Below are 23731 nucleotides of genomic sequence, written 5' to 3'. Positions count from 1 at the left end.
ACAATTAAAATGTTAAACATTTTAATTTCAGGTTTTTTTCTTGTGTATGAGTTCAGGTATCTCCACTGCAGGAATAGTAGTTCATTTTACTAATGACACTTGGGTTAAAGCCACCTAGCAGTCTGGATTCGACCCTTTTGTGGCCAATTTGATCCCCAGTTTGCTATCCCCCCTTTAACATTTTCACAATTTTTTTATTTTTGAAAATAAATATTTACTTTTTCCAATATTAAAAATAAAGAAGGTGTGACAATGGGTAAAATTACAGTTAAACTAATATTAGCACTTAGAGCAAATAAGTGATCAATAAAATAACATGGAATAATGACAAAACAATGAAAAAACATGGGGTAAAAATAAAAATATATAAAACCATCAAATATCGCAAATTAAATAAAAATGATACTTTTTTGACTAAGCAGGACAATTAGAACAGTTACTGCTTCTTTCTTTACTGCAGTAATTGTTCTTAAAATTTAAACTTTATATTGGCTACTAGTAATTTATATATTTTAAATGCAAGTGTATTATAGTTGGACACCCTAGCGGTCAGAGTGCGAATAACAGCGTTAAAGAAATGGTTGCATTAAAACATTTCAAGATTATTTGCGCCATCTGGCGGTCGGTCTCAGAACTGCATCAACACCTCCGCGCACTTTATCCGGAAATATCGTTTTGAGAAGTTCCTCCGGAGCTTCCTGTCTGTTAATCCACTTGTTGAGCAGAGGAGAGGGGCGGGGAAGCGCTTACGGACTTACATTTTCACCAGAACTCCAATCATGTCGCAGGCAAACGGCTAAACGGCGCCCAGACAGAGCAGCAAAGCCGGCAGTTGAGCACCATGTTGAGTTTGAGCAGAGCTGGTGTCCTCGGCGCCTCCGTCGCTGTGGCGGGAGGAGTCGCTTATCTTATCTGGAACTATGCGTCCTCCTCCGGGGAGGAGAAGCCCGAAACACGCCTGGGAGAGGACGGTGAAAGTGACAGAGAGCAGAGGGAAGGAGAAAAGGAGGAGATAAGAGAGGAAGAGACTCCGGTGATTAAAGCTCAGCAGCAGCAGACACAGTTTGCTGAGCCCACAACGGCCGTGGTTGAACCTGTAGCAGCTGCTGAAGCTTGGAACACATCACAGGTAACGAGGCACGTTCACCGGACACACCTGTGTGGAAATGTTCAGACTGCTGCTCCTAAAACACTACATCTGTGCTTTCACCCCAGCGGCCCCCGGGTTTTACACTTAAGACGAGATGAAGAAGCGTTTCGGTAAAATAACTTATTTTACATGTTGCGTAAAGTTTTACATCTTTCAGCGGCAAATGCATAGGCACGTTATTTGGGGTTCCCGCGTGGTGTTCTGGGAAATGTAGGCTGTTCCATTCAACTCAAAGACGGTTTTCGGGACAGTTTAGTGAGGCAGCGGCTGGATTAATCCGCACATTTTATATATTAATTCATGTATTTTATTTTTTTATTTACATCCCAAGAGAAGTTATTAAATAAAATAATTAAATAAATACAAAAGTAAAATTAATTTAACTGAGTAAATGGACATTTTGAAATATCTAAAACAAAATATGGGATGTGTAAACCAAAAAACAGATTTTTTTTTTAGGTTATTTTTATTATTACATATTACATTTTACTAACTAAACTAAAACAATGTCTGAGCTCGACCTACTGGACGGAAGTTTATTATAGTTAACTAAAAAAAAATTCTGTGTCTAATTTTATTTAACGAATGTAAAAATAATGAGAATAAAATTTGAAAAACTAAGTATTTTTTAAAAAGAGCAATTAAATGTGCTAAGTTTTGTTATTTTGGTAAAAAAAAAAAATCTGCTATCACAAACTGTCTGATTAGACTTTGGACATCTACAAGACTGGAATCAACTGCTTTCAAAAAGTTCTGTGTTTACATTGTAACATCTATAGTGAATTTCCTAAATCCTGCATCTGGCATGTACCCCAAATACAATAATACTTTAAAAGACTAAAACTCTGGCCCTGAAACTTACAAAAACGAAACTAAAACTAGTCATTTTTCAGACAATAAAAATAAACTAAAATGAACAAACACACTCTGGGAATTAACTGAAACTAAACTGAAATAAAAAACAAAAGTCAAAGTGAAACACATATAAAAACTAATCAAGAAAATACAAAACTATGATAACTCGGCCTGGAACAAGTTAAGAGACACTATTTGGCATGATTACGAATAAAGAGTAAAAAAGACCTTCCTTCCAAGATTTAACACGAGAAACAGGAAAAACTGCTTATTTCTGCACAGTTCTACACTATGTCGTATATTAGACCTATTCGCAGTATTTTTAAATACTAATCAAAATCTGAAACATTAAGACAGTTGTTTGGTATATATTATCAATATTAGCTGTTCCTAAATAATATTTTTCTAAAGAATTACATACATTTTGGCGTTTCTTTCAGATTGAGAAATTGTACAGTACTACTAGCCTGAGATTTATTTTTAATTACTAACCTGCAATATCAGTGCTGTCAGCTAACATCTGATTTTCTTCTTTAGATAATAATTAAACACTTTTTTTGACTTAAATAATTTTTTTAATTAAAACTCAATTAATTTTTACATTTACATTTCCTGAAGCAATGACAACATAGAGGAAATAATCCTTTTTAATATTGGTGTGAATATCAGGCTCTGATCCAGTGTGGTCTGTGTTCCAGTCCCAGCCTGTGGAGTCAGAGGGAACACAGGTTCTGGTTCTGGGTCTCGATGGATCCGGAAAGACCAGCCTGCTGCAGTCTTTGTCCACCGGCCGCCCGGAGCAGGACATACAGCCGACACAGGGCTTCAACGCCGTCTCCATCAACAAAGATGACTGCTATATCGAGTTTCTGGAAAGTAAGCCTGAGCCCATCTTTAGTATGCTCTGATCCATACTGTCTCATATGAGCCAGTTGAAAATCACATATGTGTTGCTTTCTAATGCATAAAATGTAACAGAAATAAACACGGGAGTCGTATTTGAACAGTGTGTGTTGTCTCTCTCTCTTTTGACAGTTGGAGGTAAAGAGGATCTGCGGCCATATTGGCAGAAATACATGCCCAAAGCACTGCTGCTGGTGTTTGTAGTCGACTCGTCCAACCCGCAGCTCTTTCCAGTGGCGAAGAAACACCTACACGAGCTGCTGGCCTCTCGTCCGAGCCTGCCTTTAATGGTGCTGGCCAACAAACAGGTGGGCGTGAAAGAAACAAGTTCAATTGATTTGTTTCAGACTTGCAACTGATGCAACTAAAGTAAACACAAAATAGAACTGGCTTTTAATGTGAAGAATTGCATTTATTTATTTATTTTTTACAGCAGGAAACAACAAAATAGAGATTTTCAGATATCAAGATAAGCTGCAGCTGCCTGAAGTTTGGAAAAGGCTGCATTAGGCTTCGATGAACACACCTCATCACAGTCTTGTGGCACTGACATCACTCTCACTAAGCTCCTCTGTACGACATGTTCAGCTTTTTAGTAAAAGGCATGTCTGTGCCACATGAACATTTTAACATGCACCAGTGATGTTACTGGTAGATGTGTGCTCCTTCCCTCTGCACGAGCTGTGGGTAGCGATCTAAAGGATAGAACACCTTGGCCAGGGTTCAAAGCGAGCTAAGTTGATCTGAAAATGTGACGTCAACAGACTGCATGCACCGATTAGCCAGTCAATGGCGTCATGAGTCATGAGAGCAACTTGCCATTTTTAAACCCTGGTAATGAGAAAAACGGCTGCACGAGAACCAACACCACGGTCCAGTGATGAGGTGCAGATGTTTTTGAGCTCTATGGCTGATGATGGAAGCTAGACGGAGTGGCAGAGTCAGACAGAGCTCGCTATGTGACGACAAAATGGAGGAACATGTTGGTGTCCTCCACAGGCAGCTTATGATTAATCTATACTTATGGAACCAATCTCCATCCATATTTGGGATATAGCCAAGAAATGAGGGTTAAAAAGTGATGACATCTGGCATCACCTTCATGGATATTTAATACGTCCAACCAGTGCATAAGTAAAATATTGGTTTATAGATGCTAAGCATTTAGTTGCAGACAGCCAAGTCTGCAGCATTTGTGCACGCACATTGTCTGGAACTGTAAACTTGCAAGCACAGTATAAACAGATTCAGGTAAAAAACTGTTAGATTTGTGCATAAAGTGTACAGTTTAAGTACAGAGTTGTGCTGTAGTATCCTTATAGCAGATGCACAGTTCAGAAAAGTGCAGGTGTTTTCAAACTGAATGATGTGGCAGTTTTTCACTTGCGTTTACTTTTGACTTGTATCTGTTTGCATTTTCTGTCCATCTGAAAAGCACGTATGTCGATTTAGATGTTACAAAATAAAATCTGAAAGATGGCTTCCATCCTTTTCTCATTTTCATATTTTGGGTTAAAATCACTGAAGCAGCAAACCCTGCAAATTTTATTCTGCAGTAATTCGGTGGTGGATAAATTGTCAGCAAAGATTTCTCAGACATTACGCCCTTCAAATAAGTTCATCTTTATATTTTTTAGATAATATAGGAGTATATCATCCTTATCTTACTTAATGCTCAATGTTTTGTTTTTTTTTTCTTTCTCCAGGACCTTCCAGGTTCCTGCAGCATCACTGACCTCCACGACGCTCTGTCTCTGTCCGAGCTCGGAGACCGGCGCTTGTTCCTCATCGGTACCCACGTGAAGAAGGGCGAGACGGAGCTGAGCTCTGGTGTGCAGGACGCTCAGGCCCTGATCTCCCAGTTGGTTTGTGACGGTTTATGAAACGCACTGTTAACTCCTGTCACTTAATCACATTCAGTGAGCTTTTTGCACTTTTTTTTTTACTTTACTGTTTTCACTACATCTGTAGGCTAAACCTCTGGTATTTATTTCTTTTGGTATTTCACGTTTGTGAGGAGAAAAAAACCCTCACTGTGTTTGTTGGCCTGTTAAATTTTTTATTGATTTGTGTCAAACTGGGAGAACACAAAATCATTATCTCTATTTTTGTCCCGGCAGGTGATGTATGGAGCCACAAATGTTAACATTTACAAGACTGTTACTGTGTTTTAAATCTTTAATTCCTTCTAATGTTGTTTGGAGCTGCAGTTGCAGTAGTTTTCAAATCGATCTTAATGATTTAAATGTGTCAGCGTATTTCATATTTGCATACAAATCTCAAGCTGCTTAAATTCGTCATATCAGCTGAGACAAGTGGCCCAAACGAACTTTTACTGACTGAGATCTCAAATTAAAACATAACATTTTGTGCTTTTGGACTGTACACCACCACGGTGAACATCAAGTCCAGACTTTCAGCTTTAATTCATGGGTTTTAATAGAAGTGCTGCATGAACTGTTGAGGAATTACAGCCATTTTTATACACACCCCTCCTTCTCCATACATTTGTCTACCCATTATTCTGGTAAAAGTTAGTCTTGGTTTAATCTCTTCAAACGTATATATATTTATATGATTTTTGACAAAGTGTGATCGGGCTTTCCTGGATTGTACACTAACAGTGATATGCCCACTCCCTTAAATTTAAGCTAGAAGTCTGCACATCTACTGTTTGATTAAAAATCCTCTGTGGTGGTGTATGGAAAAAGGCAAAATTACAACAACAAAAAATTCATGAAGGGTTTAACTGTTAAAATGTTAGAAAGTGACACCTTTTTGCCATGTGGGGCCGCTAAAGTGCAAAACCTTGAAACATTTAAGCATAACTGAAAAAACCAAACAAACATGGAGATGGATCTCTGCTGCAATACTGCTGCTTTATTTTGAGTTTATTATCGCTCAGGAGTGTTACAGCTTTAAAAACACACGTATGTAACAAGTTCATTGTTACCTTATTCATTGTGTGTTGTCTTAATGCTTTAAAAGGGAGTTTGTTTGTTTTTTTTATCTTAAAAACTGAATAAAACTATTTTTTTTGTCAATGTCTGTTTAAAACTCTGAACTGTCAGATAAAGACAAAGCACATCACTGAAATACAGAACATCTTCATATGTAACACTGTGGTGATTTAAAAGGGCGCATTACTTTTTATTTTTTGTGACTCCTATTTTTCCAAAACCAAAACATGCATTTTACAGTAATGTGTAAACAGTTTGATGATGTCTTATTGGCCATTTTTTCACATTTAAATAAACAGTTTCCACTGAATTATTCTTTTGCATTAAATTTTTAGGGTTTTGAACCATTGACCTTTCACATAGTTTTGTTTACGACAGCACAGCTCTGTGTCGTTGCTCGTGTGAGCACAAAGCCTCATCACAAACATAGCACTTGACATTTAGTCACTTCACACCATTGGAGCACATTTATATTTTGAATCGAGCTCTCCAGAATGCCACAGCAACAGTCCGCCTCCCAACTGACCTAGAAGTGTCCACTTTCCTTATAACGTTCAGCTTCTGAAGTCTTGAGTGGGCCGGATGGTTGAGTTAACCACACAGACTCCAGTTTCAGGGCGTCCTCAGGTGTGGAGCTGGTTGCTAAGGACTCCTGCTGTGGCTATGGAGAGAGTAATGTGACATCAGGCTGACGCATCCAGCTCACAGCAGCCGCAAGGGGAGATGGTGTCTGGAAAACAAGGTAAATTTATTACTTCATACATGCAAAATAGTCATCAAATATTGGGGGGGGGGGGGGAGCAGCCTTAACTCATTTTTTGCTTTTGTTTTTTATTCTTGCAGCTGTTCAGTCCACATTTGGTCCATCACAGAGGTGAAATGGTTTTGATCTTTATGCATTTCTCAGACAGTTAATCATTCTCAATAGATTTGGTGTGTTTGTGTAATATATTGACCACTGTAAGGAGATATTGTGCTTTGCAACATTCCTACCAACTATAAACTCAGGAATAAACAGCTGATACAGCATTTTCTTGCTCAAGAGTTTTCCACCATATCGGGTGTAACAAAATGTAGGTTGTGAGGGGGGAAAAATGTATCCCCCGATAGGTTGGCGAAGGGAAATCGGTCGCAGAGACAATACTTTTCCAAAAAAAATCTCTTTGTAATTGCATTGGTTGCTTGCAGATTGCTGCAGTTGCCTATAATTTTCATAGAAGATACCAACTTGTCTGCAAACTGAGCAGTGGCACAACTTTACTGCAAAATAAAAGTTAAAGTTTTTTATGAAGTAGAAAGGTCTGTTTCCAGTTTCTGTGGTGTATCACTACTACTCTGAGAGTAGTTGCAGGTAAAGTTGATGTGTTCCATACAAACTGTGGGCAGCTGCTAAAATGTTACTCATGGACCAGTCAAGGCCTGTGTAGTTGGGGCCTTATTCTAAACATGGCGAGTGCTCATGTGACTACAAAACCTCAATAGTAGCTAACAGTTTTAAAAAACTCAGTGTTGAGAATAAAAAAGCTTAAGGCAGGAATAAAGTTAAAAGTAATAAAAAGTCTGGAAGAAACATTTAGCTTGACGTCTGGCAAAGAAATTTGAAAATGTCAGCAATAAACAGTTAAAACACCAAAACTCTTAAAAGGTTAGGTAAAATCATGATAAAACCATCTAATTAACATAAAGTCATTTAAAAAGAATAGAAACGTTAAGCTAAAGTCAGGATTAAACCATTTAAAGGAGCTAAAAGTGTAACCAGCTGAAACAAACATAATGAATAAATGGGGGAAATAGTTTGCCTACAGTTTTAGATTAAGCCTGTGAGGCTAACACTGATGCAAGCTTAAAACCAACACCTGAAAATTCAAAGCTATGTTGTAAAAATCAATGTTTTATATATTCAGTAACCTCTAGTAGGGAGTATTTTTGGAACATGGCAGATATTAAAGGGGTTAAATGGAGGTGGTGCTGCAAAATAGGAAACCACTGTCATGAAAATGAATGACTCACGGTCAAACTCTGGCATTCGCGTCTTTGCTTTTTGATTGGTGGTAAAGATTTAGAGTTGAAACCAAGCTTTAAAAAATGAGCGAGACTGTTTGGAAGCCAAAATATGGAAAACCCTCAACAGAGAAGGGAAACTCGCTGAGCGATTACACAGCCCCCCTTTGGGCCCACAGTCCCTGAAATACACTCGTATTTATTGCTAGTTTTTGATGTTTTGTGAATGCTGTGTTGTTTGACAGAATCTTGGAGCTGGCTCAACACAAAACCTCAAAAACAGTCTGGGCCACGACTCCTTGGTGAGTAGCTGACTCACACGAGCATCTTCCCCTTGATTAAAATCGAATTCTTTCTGTACACAGACTTTTTGTAACGCCACAATGGCTGCTATTCATCACACGTCTGATTTTAAAGCCCTAAACATTTTGAGCATACTTAGTTCTCTTCCAGCTGTTACATCATTTGAAAATTGACTTAAAACTGACTCCCAAGAATTCAGGAGCCTATGTGGTCAGTGTTTCCTTCTTTTGAGTGCAATTTCTCCAAAGTGCATAATTAAAGACAGATGTCTGGCACCCACCGAATGTGTGTTTAAAAGAGAAAAACAATAGAGAAATGAGAAGAATTTATGGTTGGTTGATTGAATGGATCATTTTTTTTCTTTGGGAAAATATTTATTCTGCCTCTGCACAAAGATGCTTATCATCACAGCTCCTTTTTGGAAACCTTTCCATTGATCAGTCAGAAGCTGAGCTGGGGCAACCAGGAGCCTGTATGGCCCATCTCTGCTTCAGCGCTCGGAGCCGCTCCAAGTGCAAGAATCCAATACCTATCCAGGCACAAAAGAGATTTCTCAGCAAGGGAGGACCACCGGAGGTAACTGTAGCCCGCCTGTTCCTCCAACATTATTGATGACTCTATCAAAAAGACATGAGAGGGAGGGCTGTTTGTGATCAGAGCAGTGTACACAAGCTTTTTATGTTGTGATGCATCAACATATTTGTGTGGAAATCTTCGCAGAGCTCTTTAGCACAGAGTAAAGTGATGTTCGGGACTGATGCCAGGTGATCACCCTCGAGAGCTGTCAGGCTCGATTAGTGCTAGCTACAGGTCCACAGCTCTTCTGTTTGTTGTTTCTCCTGCATCAGCTGTCGGATTAAAAGAGCAACGACGTTCAGTGTAACTCAATCAGAAGCCCACACGCAGGAAGTGCAGCTCACTGAACTACAGTAATAATTCACTGTAACGGAAGATGACACTGATCACCTGCTGGTTTGGTGCAGACCATCAGCTATAGAGGAGCTTTATTCACAATGTTCACTGCATACATACTGATCCTTTTTTCCCTGCCTCTGATTTGCTGTAAGCTACATCAGTTAAATGTATTTGCACGTCTATTGTATCTGATAATTAGCCTCAATGCCTAATTTAATGAGAGTGCAGGCAAGATGTCTAGTCCGCTTTGTTAATTTCTAATCTGATTATTTGACTCTGTTGTCAAGATTTATGTTCTTTTATGAATACAATTGCTGTAAAACCTTGGTATCATTAATGTCATGTTATTTATTTTAGCTGCTTTACTTTAGGTATTTGTAGTTTGTACTTTTGAACTTTGTGTGCCAATTAGGTGTGCAACTAATTATTATTTATTTATTTATTATAATCACTATTTGATTTGACAATCCCTAAGTCCAGACAGATGATGTCAGTGTTAATATAAAACAACGATCATCAGTCAACAAGTCCATATATTTGAGAAGCTTTTTTCGCATCTGAGCCGGAAAATAGTCCAAAAAAGAAGGTGATCATTAGAAATCTTTCAGATGCATTAGAAAATGTATATGTTAACATGTAAAATTCTTTAATTAAAGGTATGTTTTGTATTTACCCTCTGTAGGTTTTAATTAAAACTTTAACCACAAGGGGGCAGTGTTGAAATGTGCAATTTCTTTTTGCTGGCCCTCGGTTTTTTTTGCCTTTTCTGGGTCACCATTTAAGTTAAGATACCTTTCTGAAAAAAGACTACATTACTTAACTACACCATCTTGTGGTATAAATTGGTATCGCACAAAAATACAGCCCAGCCCCATTTCAACTTCAGCAAACATCTCTTCAACATAATACATAGACACTATGCACATGAAGTCATAGCAGTTGTTTCTTCACATTATAGTGACAACTATAACTATTTTAAGCTCGCAAATTTACAATAGTTACCTTTGAAAATTAAATATTTTCTGATTTCTGCTTTTTAATAGAAAATTGCTCAAATTTGAATTGTGGTGGCAATTTAGTACTCAGCCTTTTTCAGTTTAGAGGAGTGGATCGTCAGTTCAAGATAACAGCATTAGCAACAAAAGAGTAAGATTTTGTATTTTTTATTGCTAGTGTCAACAAATGCCATGAAAAGTCCAAAACCAATTTGTTGATCTTTCTAATATGTTTGCCATTCGTCTTTTTTATTGATATAAAAAGTTTGATCAGATTTTTTCCTTGTTATTTGAATCAGGAAGGATTCTGCATCGGTGACACACCGTCGAGGAGCAAAACAATGCGAAGTGAGCATTTAACCTCGAGTGTCACTCCGCAGTCTCGACTGTGTAATGAAATTTAAATGTTTTTCCGGCTGCATTTTCCACTCATTCCCCCGTCATCAGCTGAACACTGACACTTAACCATTGTTCTGAATTGCCCCTTTATCATCATCCCCTCCTCCTACTTTCTTCTTTCTGACTCAAGACAGTGTTTTGTTCCAGACACACAACACAGCACATAATGGGCGCGGTAATGGCTTCCATTTTCCTGCAGGAAGGAGGAGGAGGCGACGGCGAGCCTCTTCAGGAAGACCCAGCGACCTTCCTCCAAGACGTCCCAGTACGAAAACACCCTGCGTTTGTCGACACCCAGAACCAGGACTCGTAGCTTCCAGGATGCAGGGTAAAAGCCTCAGTGCATGCTAAACTTAATCCATGTGTGTTCATGTTAGATGCAAACATATTATCTTTGCAGCTGAAGAGTCCTGCACAATAAGCATCTTCTAGACTTCTCTATTTCAGTGTGAACCATTTCCAAATGATCTGTCTGAAACAGCTGTTACATGTAACCTACATGTCAATCAGTGACACTCAAGGGATACTATTTCCTCTGACGTCTAGACATAAGAAGCACCAAACCCGTGCTTGGTTTAAATGTTTTTATGCAATACAAGATGAGATGAAAACATTTTTTTGTTTCTGGTCATAAAAAATGAAAACACAAAACCTCCTCCTTCACGGTTGTTTCCTTGGAGGCTATCGCCAGATCCTCCTGTTTCAGGAATACCAGGTCCATCACAGGTGACGCTCGCACCCCACCCTCCACCAGTTTCACCTGTTTGACCCTTTGCCCTTTGGTCAGTGCCTCAGGGCAGTCAGGTCCCACACCTCCAGACTCGCAACACCTTCTTCCCCTGAGCCATTTAGACTGTTAACAAACACTATCTCCCCACAAACCACCACTGCCCACCCACCTCACCAATCTGAGCCACGGTCTGAGTAACTCTCATCACTCATGTCACTCACATACAGACTCCATTCAGACCAAGTCTTTTCTTTGCACTACCTCCAAGCACTTTGCTCTCCAATGTGTGCCTTTCCATTGTTTTGTATATATTCCTCCAGTTTATATGTATTCCTCTAGACTATATATATATCTTCTGTTTGCTATTTATTCCTGATGTTTTTACTATTTATAAAAAATTTTTTTACTCCTGCAAAGTTGGCGTGGAGCACCCATAATTTCGTTTTACATGTAGAATGGCAATAAAGGGCTATTCTATTCTATTCTATTCTTGATCTCCCCTCAAGTGCTTCAAACGGTTTGAAGGTGTTTGAAGGTCCCTGGTGTCTTTACATCATCTGTCAAAAACACCAGGGACCTCAAATTGGCACAGAGGGCAAACATCAACCACTATATCAAACACAGTGCGCGACCATGATCAACTTTCCTAGTCATGGTTTAAGTCCCAGACTATAAGGAAAAATTCCACAAAGATCACCACTGATAATGTTTTTAGTCTAGGACTAGGCTTAATCCTAGTCTGGGAAACAAAGACCATAATTTTTCTTATCAGAGATTAACAAAGAGCTAGATGTCCGATTGCAACTCCCAGGTATTTAACCTCTAGTGAGGTAGACATCTTTGCACATGACGACCCTCAGGACCACCTGGAAGGTGATAACCCCACCACAGGTTAAATACCAGGACTCATCCAAATGAGAGCTGAAACATTTTAAAAAACATTTTCTCCCCAAATCGTTTGGGCTATAACATCCTGACGAGTCTGAGAGAAGACATTCAACAAAAAATGGCCTTAACTGTGCACAGCACTGTTAAAATATCTTTCCTTGGTCGCCACTGGAAGCTGTCCAGAGGTGCTCAAGGAGAGGGCCTCAAAGGGGCAGCAGACAAACTGAAAGATTTTCTTTTTGCGGAGGGAGTCTTTCTTTGCCTGTTATATGAGCCATGCTGCTGTTTTAGAGATTAACATGATCAGTAATACAATTTCTCATATATCACACAATTAAGGACCTACCGTCTACCAGTTTTCCAGATGTGAGGTGCCTTAAGGTGGAGCTTACTTACCGTAGATTAGTCCTGCATTGATGCAAATAAAATCACGAGTCTTTTATTTTGTTGCAATACTTTGGCAACTGAGCTTTTTAAGACTAAACAATAAATAAATTTTGCAGTAAGAAGTTAATTAATAAATGCATTTTCATTAAGTAAACGCTGATGTGACTCAGTTTGGTTTCGTGGATTTGAAATTTTACATGGTAGATTTAGATTTGCCATCATGCTGCATGTCAAACTGCTCATTACTGCTTCAGCGTTGAGAAGCATATAAGCAGCAGCCAGAAAAACTCTTTGAGCTGTCTGTTTTAAACAATATTTCCACGGCCCCCCATCACATGTCAAACTCCAAAGCCTTTATTCTTCCTGCGGGAGCCCACATGCAAACCGAAGTGTCGAGTTTAATTCCAGCAGAATGTAACATATCATAAAGTTAAATCTGAGAAGGCCGAGCAGAGGATCAGGCCCAACACCGTGCAGTGTGAGGAAGCCAGCGTTCGGACATCTGTTATTTCAGTGACAGACTGTGGGAGAGCGAGGAGAGGAGACAATAGAGCTTATTGTCCAAAACTCAGCACCTCTGGGACCCTCGTAGACCGCCGCGGAAGTCTTTTTATAAATCCCGAGCCCAGCGGCAGCAGCTGAACATGTAGTTGGATGGAGTGAGATGCATCTCAGGTTTTGTTTTGTTTTTTTCAAATCAGTACAAGTTGATGTCTGCCTTTTTTTTAGGCTGCAAACATCACAGTGATTGCTGTTTTAATGTCCTGTATAAGAAGTAACAATCGCCAGACTCTTATCTTGTTGCTCTAAAAGATACAGACGGATAAATGAGTGAGACAAAACAAAGCAGATAAAAATCAAACCCAAAAAAGAGATCGTGAAGAAAAAAAGCGCCAAGTAAGCCAAAATGATTTGGGAGCATTTCTGTATCTGATCCTGTAGTGAAGATAAGCTGAACTACTGAGGAAATGATTATACATAAATGGAAGCACACAAAGACTGAATAATAACAAGCAAACTGGACACACGATCAGGCAATAAACTACCCAAAAAAAAGCTTAAATGTTGTAAATATTCTCTTTTTTTGGACATTTTTCCTTTATTAGGCTGTGACAGAGTTTCGTTGTACTTACATGACGCACATCTTAGTCACTTTCCCAGTAAGGCTTACTCATTTAGCTTTGTCTGTTTGTTTTCTAGCTTTTGGCCTTATCCTGGCCTTCTATGGGAATGAAAGTTTCACCATATCATAGTGTTTAGAATACTTATCAGCTTATCTTTAACATGTATTTGCATATTTTTTGAAGCTGCGTGGCAGAGAGCTGCTGGTACTGACAAGAATAATAAAGATTTTGAGGATTATTTGAGGAACACGATTGTGCGAGGCCTAATGTAAGAAGAATGTGAGAATTATGAAGCCCTGCACTATCAGGGGTTTATTTCTCGCGGTATAAGGTGCCGTCTGCTTGTCCCACAGGCCTCCTCACACGCCTCAGTGTGAAACAAACTGTCCTGTGTGGCACACCGATCCCAGGGTGAAAAGTGCCGTGATCACACCTCGACTGCTGCAGCTTTCCAAACCCAAACTTGAACATCAGGACTTCCAGAGGAGCAGGGAGGTAAGAGGAGCAGAGCAGATCATTTCAGAAACAAATCCGTGCAAACATCCATGCTCTTTTTCAGTTTGATGCCTCGTGGCTTCTTGTGTAATCACAGTGAGGCTGTGATTACACAAGAAGCCACTGTTGCGTATTTCTCACTGTTTTGAGAAATATGCATTCGATATTTTATTGGCATAGATTCAGCGTGAAAATTGTTGGTTTTTTTGGTGGTGAAAGAATTTGTTTAATGGGGTTTACACTGCATTGAATTAGCTGTAATAGTAAAAAAAAAAAAGAAATAAAAGCCACATATTTGTAGCTCAGAAGATAAAATCTTTTTAGGTTCGGGTAATTAGTAACTTTTCTTCCTTGTAATCATCAGCAGCCACTTTGATCTGATCTGTTTTGACCCTCGGGCTCTTAAATTTTTTGCACCTAAATGTGAAGTGGTCCAGCAGATTTATAAAAAAATCAGCCTTCCTCTGTCTCTGCAGGGATGTGTTGTGAAAGTAGAAACTAATACCTTCTGTTTGTCTGCAGAGCGTTGCTTCCATCGTCTCTCTCTCATCCAGAAAAGCTTGCATCTCGCAGAGACTCGTCCAGCTGTCGCTGCCCAGACTGAAGGAGAGCAACATCTGCTGCACACTTGGACGTCCAGAGGAATCCATCTGGACTGTAAGTGCTCTCACTAACACAGCATCACCCCATGTCACTAAATACTGTACTACTTTTAGTCTAGCATGTAGACTCCAAGAACAGGAAGTGTGTTCTCATTTTATCATTTCTTCGTCCTCCTGGAGGCCACTTCAAGGAGGCGGTGTTGCTTGTGGCCTTATTTTACACCTTTGCAGCCTCTGAAATTTCCTTGGACCCCAGCAGATCCTCACATACTCTCAGTTACAGAAAGTATAACACCAACATTAGTCTAACCCCAAGTTTATGATGCCAAATAAATACCATCAGGAGGCTCAAAGACCAGTAATGTGCGGCTTTTAAGGAACACTAGAAAAGTCTTTCAGCAAAGCATAAATTAAAACTGTTTGTTAGGGTTGTGTATTCAACATCACACTGTCAATTCAAATATTTTCCAGCTGTGTGAAGCAGTTGTTTTACATCATAAAAACCTTTTTTTAATGAACTGTGACACTTTCCAATAATTATAATCAGGCAAATGAATATTTAATGTCATTCTGCCGATGGAGAAATTCTGGGACTTGTTGTTTTGCAGGATGCCTTTTATGTTTTGATGAAGGTCATAAAAATGCAGCATAATTACCAGCTTTTACCACTAGAGTTTAAATTTTTATTGCTCACTTATTTTTTTTTCCAAGTGGCTGTGATTAATGGAATTTAATGTCTGAATCTCAATAATAAGGTTTCAAGAGCAGCGAGGAGAGCCACAGCGAGCGCTCGCATTGAGATGCTGGCAGAACCAAAGCAGCTTTCCAAGGACCACATCCCACCACGAGACCCAGAGTGGAGCCGGAAAAACATCCAGTCCATCTGAGTGCGTGTCACCATCGAGTCGGTGTTTCACCAGACTGAACTCTTTGTGTTTTCCACCCCAGACTAAAGCAGAAACATTTAAAGGTTGAAATTCAGATCCTGTATTCATGTTTCTGTGCTTTTTTTACATTCACAGTCTCTTTAATGGTAATTATGACAGTTATTTCGAGCGAGTTATCACGGCTTGTGAACAGAAAAAGTAGTACCAAGAATGAACCCCTGACTTACTGTGAAATTAATGATGAGCCAGAGAGATCCAACAGGGAAACACTGGAGTGTCTGTCTCTGTGTAGCTCTGTTATCATCATCATCAGCATGTCTATGAAATCTTAAATGAGTTAGCGTTGGACTGGATATGATATGATATATTGCTGGTTTAAATCTCTGATGCCTTGGCAGATTGAGGGAGTAATGTTAAGAATAAAAACATGTCTGTGGCTCTCTCTGTCTACAGTCTGCAGCTTTTGTCTGAGCCTCGGCACGATACTGCGATCCACGTGGTTTTTCCTTTGCAGCCGAGCAGGATTCTGCATTTTATTACAACCATGTGTGTATGAATCCATAAACACTGTCAGAGTCATGTCACAAATCTCTGAGTATTTTTCCAGGGTAAAGTAGAAGCTATTCAGAAGCTGCTCCGATGTCAAAGGTCATGACTTTGACATAGGGTGCCGGGACAGCATCGTGAAAATCCTGCTGTTATCTTATTTACACCATTGGCTGCTGTAACTAAGCGCTTTGTAAAAATTGCTCATCCATTATTCTAGAGTGAACCTACAACCCACTGTGAGGCTAATCAGGGATTAGCTGGCTGCAATCACGACATCCAACCGTGAGGTGTAAAGAAGGCAGAGGAGGTGGCGAGGATGGAGGCAAAGCAAAGCAAATAATAAAAAGTAGAAATCCTGTTAGCTGAGAAAACGTTCTCAGAGGTGGGAATTTGACTGAGATGCAAGAGGAGTCAAAAAATCTTTTAGTTTCTCCATTCATGCTTTGCATTTAACATGATTTTAAACAGTTCCCAGTTAATTTACCTTAAACATTTATTCATGAGAGTAAAGCAAAAAATAAGAATTTCCACCTCAGCAACTGTTTACATTGTTGTTTAGATCCACATCTGTCCTGATATGACCTTTGACATTTCAGATACAAAAAGGAATTGCTTTATCATTTTGTCATATTAGACACCCAAAGACAGTCTTTGGGATCGTGCTGAAAAATGAAGCTGTAGTCAATCGGATGCTTTCCAGACGATATTGCACGGTGGATTAGAATACGGTGATACTTTTCCGCATTTACAATTCAATCAGTTTTGACATGAATCCCAACACCACTGGCTGAAATGCAGCCCAAACCACAACAGAGCCACCACCATGTTTTACAGATGGCTGTAGAGACTCACTGTTGTACCTCTCCTCCTGACGACCTCCCTGCAAGGAAATACTGATGATGATTTAAATCAAAAACTTTTAATCTGGACTCCATGAGTCCTGATTTCATTCCAGTTCTAGTGTAATTTGGCAAAAACCTCAGCCTTTTCTCCCTGTTTCCCTCCCATAAGGATGTCTTCTTTCAGGCTTTAACCCTCACCCTGAAACTATTTCTGCTGAGGCTTCAGTGAACAGTAGATGAATCAACTGAAGGATCCCAGGACTGACCTTGAAAATGGGTGAAAAAAACAGCAAAAGCCAGAGAAAAAAACTTTCTGAAAAAGTAGCAGCGAAAGCTTCAGTAAAAAGACAGCAACTGGCTGAGGCGGGTACATTTTGCTCTCCTGAGTTGAACTATCATGTGAGTTGTACCATTATTCCAGGTTAACAATAGTGTGCTCAAAGTAGCAAGTGTAAATATGGAAATATGCAAATATTGAGACTAAACAAGAAATATTGATAGCACGTCAGGTCCTGAAGGATGTGAGCATTTCTTTACTCTTTTCTTTTTTTACAGCTTATAAACTGAGCTGTTTTAAATAAAATGATGAATCCATTTATTTTATGTCCATGCCCACGTTTGTTTTGCCGTCAGGACTTTGTTTCTGAGTCTTTGCTGTCTTTGCGTTTCACTTCACGTTTATCTGTCACATGTGTGTTTTGCCAGCAGCCTGACACAGGATGTTTTGCTGCTGTATGGCGAGTCCACACCTTCTGCTAAATACAGGAAGCAGTTAAAGTGAGATGTTCTCAGGGTGCTGATGCAGTCACTCGTGGCGCAATGTAAGGTCATGTTATAAAACCTTCCTGCTTTAGACCCGAGTTTAAAACTTATATTTACCAGTCCGGTTATGAAGATCCTTCAGAATTACCACAGATAATCGTAGTATTTAAGATTTAATTTATCTCTTTCATTCCTGTTTGCATGGCATTGCTCTGCAAACAACTGTGTCAGGGTGGAGTTACAGGGACTTTCTACAAACAAAATCCCTTTGGTAAATATTTCCCAGAGCAGTGAGAACCTGGCAACCACAGCAGCAGCTCTGCCTGCTGCTTCTGTGGTTTTAAACTAATAAATCTGCTGGACTTCAGTCTGCAAACTCTGTTAATTAACCACCATTTATATGCATATAAGTTGAGGTAAAAGCAGAACTTCCATATGAGTTCACTTTGGGGTATTTGTTTTGAGTAAATGTTCCAGAACCGGACAAAACAGATAAGTGAAAAATGGTCAAGAGGAGGAAAGGATGCCAGAGTGTAAATCCTGAGTGCCTTAAAGTGTGTCATAAGTCCAAGGATGTTCAAATGTTAGTTTGGAAAGCAGGTTAGAGGTCTGTCTGCGTGCCTACAAGTGTCTAAACAGGATTGTGTACTCCCTTAAATACCCAGAGCAGATCAGAGGTGGTTTGCTGTTCTTGTAGATGTCTAAATAAAAATATCTTTTTGCAATCATGTAACATTGGTCAGCACTGCAAAATGCATTTCAAATATCTGTACTCAGTGTTGTTGTTTTTTTAGTTTTATAGCCATTTAAAAGGACGAATCTTTACAAATATAAGTGCTGATCTCTCTGTGATGTGTTGACTTTTAATATGTGGGTGAAATTTCCGAGTAAGGGAGTGGTGCTGGACCTATTAGAAAATGAGGAGTGTTCTTTCAGAAAGAACTTTGCTATTAATAGCACATAAACAATGGCATGCGTTAAGTCTGACACCCTGCTGAAGGTCTTTAAAGCATCACTGTGTGCGCTTGAGACTAAGTATCCCATGCTTCTGTGTGCACAGGATCACCAAGCTGACTCTTAATTTTAATGATTATCTTCAGTTAAAGCTTTTTATACAAGGCGTTTGATTCTTGGATTGATGACAGATTATGGTTACCTGTGTTTCTTCTTCTGTTTGGCCTTTGAATAACATTAAGTGATGTTCAGTTTTGTTAGTTTTTATAATGAAAATGGTCCAAAAATGAATTTTCAGTTATCTGTAAAGTTTGAAATCAGTTCCCACTCAAAGGACTTAGAAAACCTGTAAATATTAATGTTTGCTTTTAGCATTTTTACACAACCTTTTAATCAGTTCTAAAACTAACTGCTGTTAAACTAATAAAATGTTAAGTTGGGCCTTTAAGATACAGAAAACAACTCAACCAGAAAGATTAAAACACACAGGAAGTCTCAGTCAGAGTTCAGGAAGCTAAAAGAGATTATCTATTTTGTTTTTCTGTCCTGGTGGTTAAAATGATCAGAACAGTTGCACTTTTACAGGACCAAAAAAAAGTGAGTTGCAAACTGAGCAGTGCAGATTCCTTGCAGCTCGGCCGAGTCCTCTTAGCAACACACAAAACCAGACTCCATTCAAATTCTGCGCACACGCTCATCGGGGAGGCAGATCGTCCTTTCGCTGAAGTGACTCGAGGACATGATGAGAGCAAGAACATCAGTCTCACTTCCACAGCTCCATGACCTTTGACCCTTTACAACGTCAGCCGAAGTCTTCATGTTTATTTCTGCAAGTGTTTGGCCCAGACCAGCAAACCTGAGCACTCGGCCCTCAAACACTTAAATTACTTTACCTGTGTACACAGCGGTGAATCCTGAATGTGAGACATCATGAAGTGTTCGAACACGTGTTTGGTGTTACAGCACCAAAACATATTTCTTATTATTTCGAGTATTTTACATGCCAAAGAACTTATGGGTGATCCGAGCATCTGCCAGCCTTTTACCTTACTTCTTATATAGCACTTTTTTACTCTACTTGAGCACTCAAAGCGCTTTGCACAACATGCCTCATGCCTTTTTTGCACCTAAGTGATTTCTATCTAATGTGCAGCATTCCTCTGGCTTTCTTACTTTTAGGGTTAGGGCTAATCTCTCTGTTTAACATCACAACACTATGCACTGTGGGTATTTCCCTTAGACAAGGTCTGCCTGTGCATTACTGGTCACACAAGTGATTATAATGATGAATTTCAAGCCATTTGGATGAGCAGTTCTCACATTATGGCTGTAAATTGCCACTGTTACCCCAACAGTGACTGCTGCCTGCTCCACTCTGTGTGTATTCACATATAGGCATGCTTGTTTGGCTATGTGAGGACCAGGGGCGGATCTAGAAGGGTGGCATGGGGTGGCAAGTGCCACCCTAAAATGATCCCTTGCCACCCCAAGTGCCACCCCAGTTTTGCATATGACAGTGTTGTTTATTAAAATAAGATAGCATTAACAGTTTGAGCGTAGTTACAGTCAACAGTGAATATAAATGCTAAAACTGAATATATTGCATAGTGTTCATGACAGTGCAGATTTCTGACATTTTGTGTAATTTAAGCATGTAACAATGTGATTGTTTTCTAACAAAAAAACAGTGTGAAACTTAAGTTAGACTTGTGTTTGTAAATGAACCGCCCCATGTTGTGTAGCTTTCTGGATTTTATACTTATTGGGCAACATATTTATTTATTATACAGGCTATACAGTACATATTCAAAACTCACATGTTTTATGTAACTAAAGTGTGTAATTATGTGGGCTACAGACAATAATTAAGTTATAGATCATATTTATATGAAAAACGTGTGTACTTACTGCATTTGAATGTATGTAACCACCTGCATATGTGTTTGGGGGAAAAAAAGGGCTTTGATTTTGCCACCCCATTTGATTTCTTTGCCACCCTCATGCCACCCTAAGAAAATTTCTCTAGATCCGCCCCCTGGTGAGGATGTTCAAGTAATACATACCCAAGCATCTTACACCCATTATAACTGAAACCCAGAGCCCAAAAAACTTTATGTCTAAATCAAGTCCTGTGATAGGGTATGAGAAAAAACCTCAAACTGGTTCTCACAATCACAAGTTTATAAAACTACACAAACTATATAATTGTTTATGATCTGCCTGATTGTGTCTATTTATTATCTTTGGTTTCCTGTTACGAATAACCTCAAACACTTGCTCATGCTGGCTGAGTAGTTTTAAAGTATTGTCACCCACAAACCGACTGTGCTGCACAGCAACGGTTTGAACAGAAACTGATGCAAGTGTCCTGTTTTCAAACCACCACAATGGTTTTTAAGAGAAAAGACAAGAAGAGAGTGAAGGTTAGAGACTAAAGGAACACAAACTGATGTTGGAAACTGAACATGTACTAAAATGAATATAAAGAAAATATCCTACAACATGCATCATACACCTTGTTAACATGGTGCCACCAACATGTAAATATAGTGTAGCTTTAAACACGTCTAAATTCAAACACAGACAGGCCTTAAACCTGGTTGAATATCTTAACAAACCTGCTGAACTTTTGTACTGTTATAGGCAGTAAAGAAAAGAAAAGTCAACCACTTATATCTCCTGAAACCAATTTACAATTTTAAGCAATTCAAACTGTGAGATAAGATGGAGATTTATGAGGAGGCGAAGAGGAGCAGGGTCTGTGATACAATGTGTGTTTTCAACAAGGACTATAAAAAATGTGCTTGTTTTTTCTTTGGTGGGTGTGACTTTTTTTTTCTTTCTTTTTATGCTTGGTTGAACAGAGGAAAACACCCCCAGGCTCAGGAAACAGACACCACCACTGTGTGTGTGTGTGTGTGTGTGTGTGTGTGTGTGTGTGTGTGTGTGTGTGTGTGTGTGTGTGTGTGTGTGTGTGTGTTTTGTATTTCTATACAAGTCCTCTAAAGCCTCTCACCATACAGGCATTTTTTGTCAGTTAATTTTAAATGAAAATGTGAATAATTGTGAATGTAAGCGCTAATAGGTCATAATGCACGAGTGTGCCAGTTAAAACATCAACTATGAAAAGCAGCTGTGTTTGAGAGCAGTGGAACTACCTGTTGGGTCAGTGTTGGTTTCTGCAGAAAGTTCCCACGATCAGTGTTTTTGCTCCTGGCCTCTTGGCAGGAGACCTCCTTTCCTTTCCTCTCAAACCACATTTTCAGTTCAGATAAGTTCAGAACACATTTTCATATCTAAAACTTCAGCGGCAGCATAACTAAGTTAATGCTCAGAGTAGACTTTAATTGGCAACCCTCGGCTTTGTTTCATTGTCATTGTACTAGTACACGCTCAGGCTGCTGTATTTTTTTTTCTGTGCTTTTTATTACATTGTTATGTGGTTGCTGGGCAACATGATGATGTCATAATTTAGTTCATGTATAATGAAAGTTTTGTGTATATAAATGATAGAAGTTATTGTCATGAGATGAAAATGATAAGATGCCTTTAAAAGGTTTGTTGCAACAAACAGGCGATTTTAACTGTTTGTAGGCACTTGCTAGGCAACACAATGACATCATAGCATCTGATATAGATAAGAACCTTCAGGGGCCTAATGGGCGCCAGTTTTGGTTGCTCATCTCCTGATCATGTAGAAGGAGCTGACGTGAGATTTCTTTGTTGTTTTTCCTCAGCATTTGTTCATACAGTAGTATACTGCATTTTCACTCCCATCATCTCATAACTTTACCGCGCTTTCATACAATGACGAGAAAAGGTTAACGTGGTTGCATGGCATCACTATATTAAGCTAAGCTACAGGCTACTGCAGAGCAGTGGCCCCCCAAATGGTGTACCTTGAGGCAAAGCCAGGTGTGTCACAGGATATTTTGGATATTAATGCATTATATAACTGCTTAAAAATTTACTAATTTACTGCTGTTTACTTTACAGATTAAATTCCCTTTAAGTTAAACCCTTCTGTTAAAGGGAACCGAAGTCTGTTTGCACAGTTTGCTGGATGACGGTAACTAAGATGGGATGGGAACTAAGGGAGCATCAAGGGCTCTGTTTGACAGCAAGAAGGTTAATTAGTGGTCTAATCATAACTAAATACCAGTGCAAATGACCCAACACCCAAGAAAGGAGATAAAAGATGCTTTCCGAAGGCAGGATCACAAAAGTTCCCTGTCCAGTGGTTTCAGCTGGAATAGGCACACCAGCCTCCCTCACCTTAAGTGCATCATCAGTCAGGAGAGGTTGGGTGTTGCTGAGTCTATGCCAAGCAAGCTAAAGAGGCACTTAAAAGTCCCAAGCATCCCTTCCAAGAGAAACGATCTATTTATGAGCAATAGCCAGCGATATATCACATATCACTGCTTGTGGCTAGATTTTGCCCTGCAACGCGATGGAGTCAAGGTATGTCTGTGTGTGGCATGAATGCAGGCCCAGTCGTTTAGTCTGACAATAAAATCTGAGGAAAGCTGACAGGAATACAGGTCTGCTTTCTGTTGTATGGAGCGGCCTGGGAGACGATGCTTCATGACTGTCTTCACTTATATGAATAGATACTTTATCTAAAAATCATTTATTTTGCAAACAAGAGTCGTAAAGAGCTTAAGTCCTGTTTCTTGTAAGATATTTAGGATTAGGAATGTCTGTAATTATTTCTGTCATGATGTCTGAGAACAACAACCAAAAAGATGCCCATAAAAGTAAATGACTGACAGAAAAGAAATGAATTTGAATTCAAAGATTTTTCAGACTAAAAATCTGCAGGGTGATCCTTTTTTTATACAACATATTCTAAAAAGCAATACCAGATTTCACTAAAGATAAAGACCAAAGATCATGATAATTTTTTTAAATGTAAAAATTAATTCAGCAAAACAAAAACAAAGCAAAAAAAGATGGTAGGGCCTTGTGAAATCTATCTATATCTATCTTTTAATAAATCTATCTATTAAAAATGTATATTTTTTCAGGTA

The 23731-nt window shown here is 39.1% G+C and overlaps 1 protein-coding gene across 1 annotated transcript; it reads left to right on the top strand.

Annotated features, from left to right (window-relative positions):
- The first annotated feature begins 675 nt into the window (after positions 1–675).
- On the top strand, positions 676–7020 carry arl9 (ADP-ribosylation factor-like 9). The gene is made up of 5 exons (XM_063493393.1): positions 676–1129; positions 2704–2881; positions 3041–3216; positions 4615–6610; positions 6712–7020. Exons 1-4 carry the CDS (start codon positions 842–844, stop codon positions 4789–4791), a joined length of 819 nt encoding a protein of 272 aa, XP_063349463.1. The 5' UTR covers positions 676–841; the 3' UTR covers positions 4792–6610; positions 6712–7020.
- The last annotated feature ends 16711 nt before the right edge of the window (positions 7021–23731 follow it).

This window comes from Pelmatolapia mariae, linkage group LG2, assembly GCF_036321145.2.
Source record: "Pelmatolapia mariae isolate MD_Pm_ZW linkage group LG2, Pm_UMD_F_2, whole genome shotgun sequence".
Taxonomy (NCBI): domain Eukaryota; kingdom Metazoa; phylum Chordata; class Actinopteri; order Cichliformes; family Cichlidae; genus Pelmatolapia; species Pelmatolapia mariae.
This window is presented reverse-complemented; position numbering and strand designations above follow the sequence as displayed.

Excerpts from the sequence above, each read along its gene's own strand:
- arl9 (XM_063493393.1), top strand. The coding sequence starts at position 842 with ATGTTGAGTTTGAGCAGAGCTGGTGTCCTCGGCGCCTCCGTCGCTGTG. Across the intron at positions 1,130-2,703 it reads AAGCTTGGAACACATCACAG|TCCCAGCCTGTGGAGTCAGA; the intron begins GTAACGAGGCAC and ends TCTGTGTTCCAG. Across the intron at positions 3,217-4,614 it reads TGGTGCTGGCCAACAAACAG|GACCTTCCAGGTTCCTGCAG; the intron begins GTGGGCGTGAAA and ends TTCTTTCTCCAG.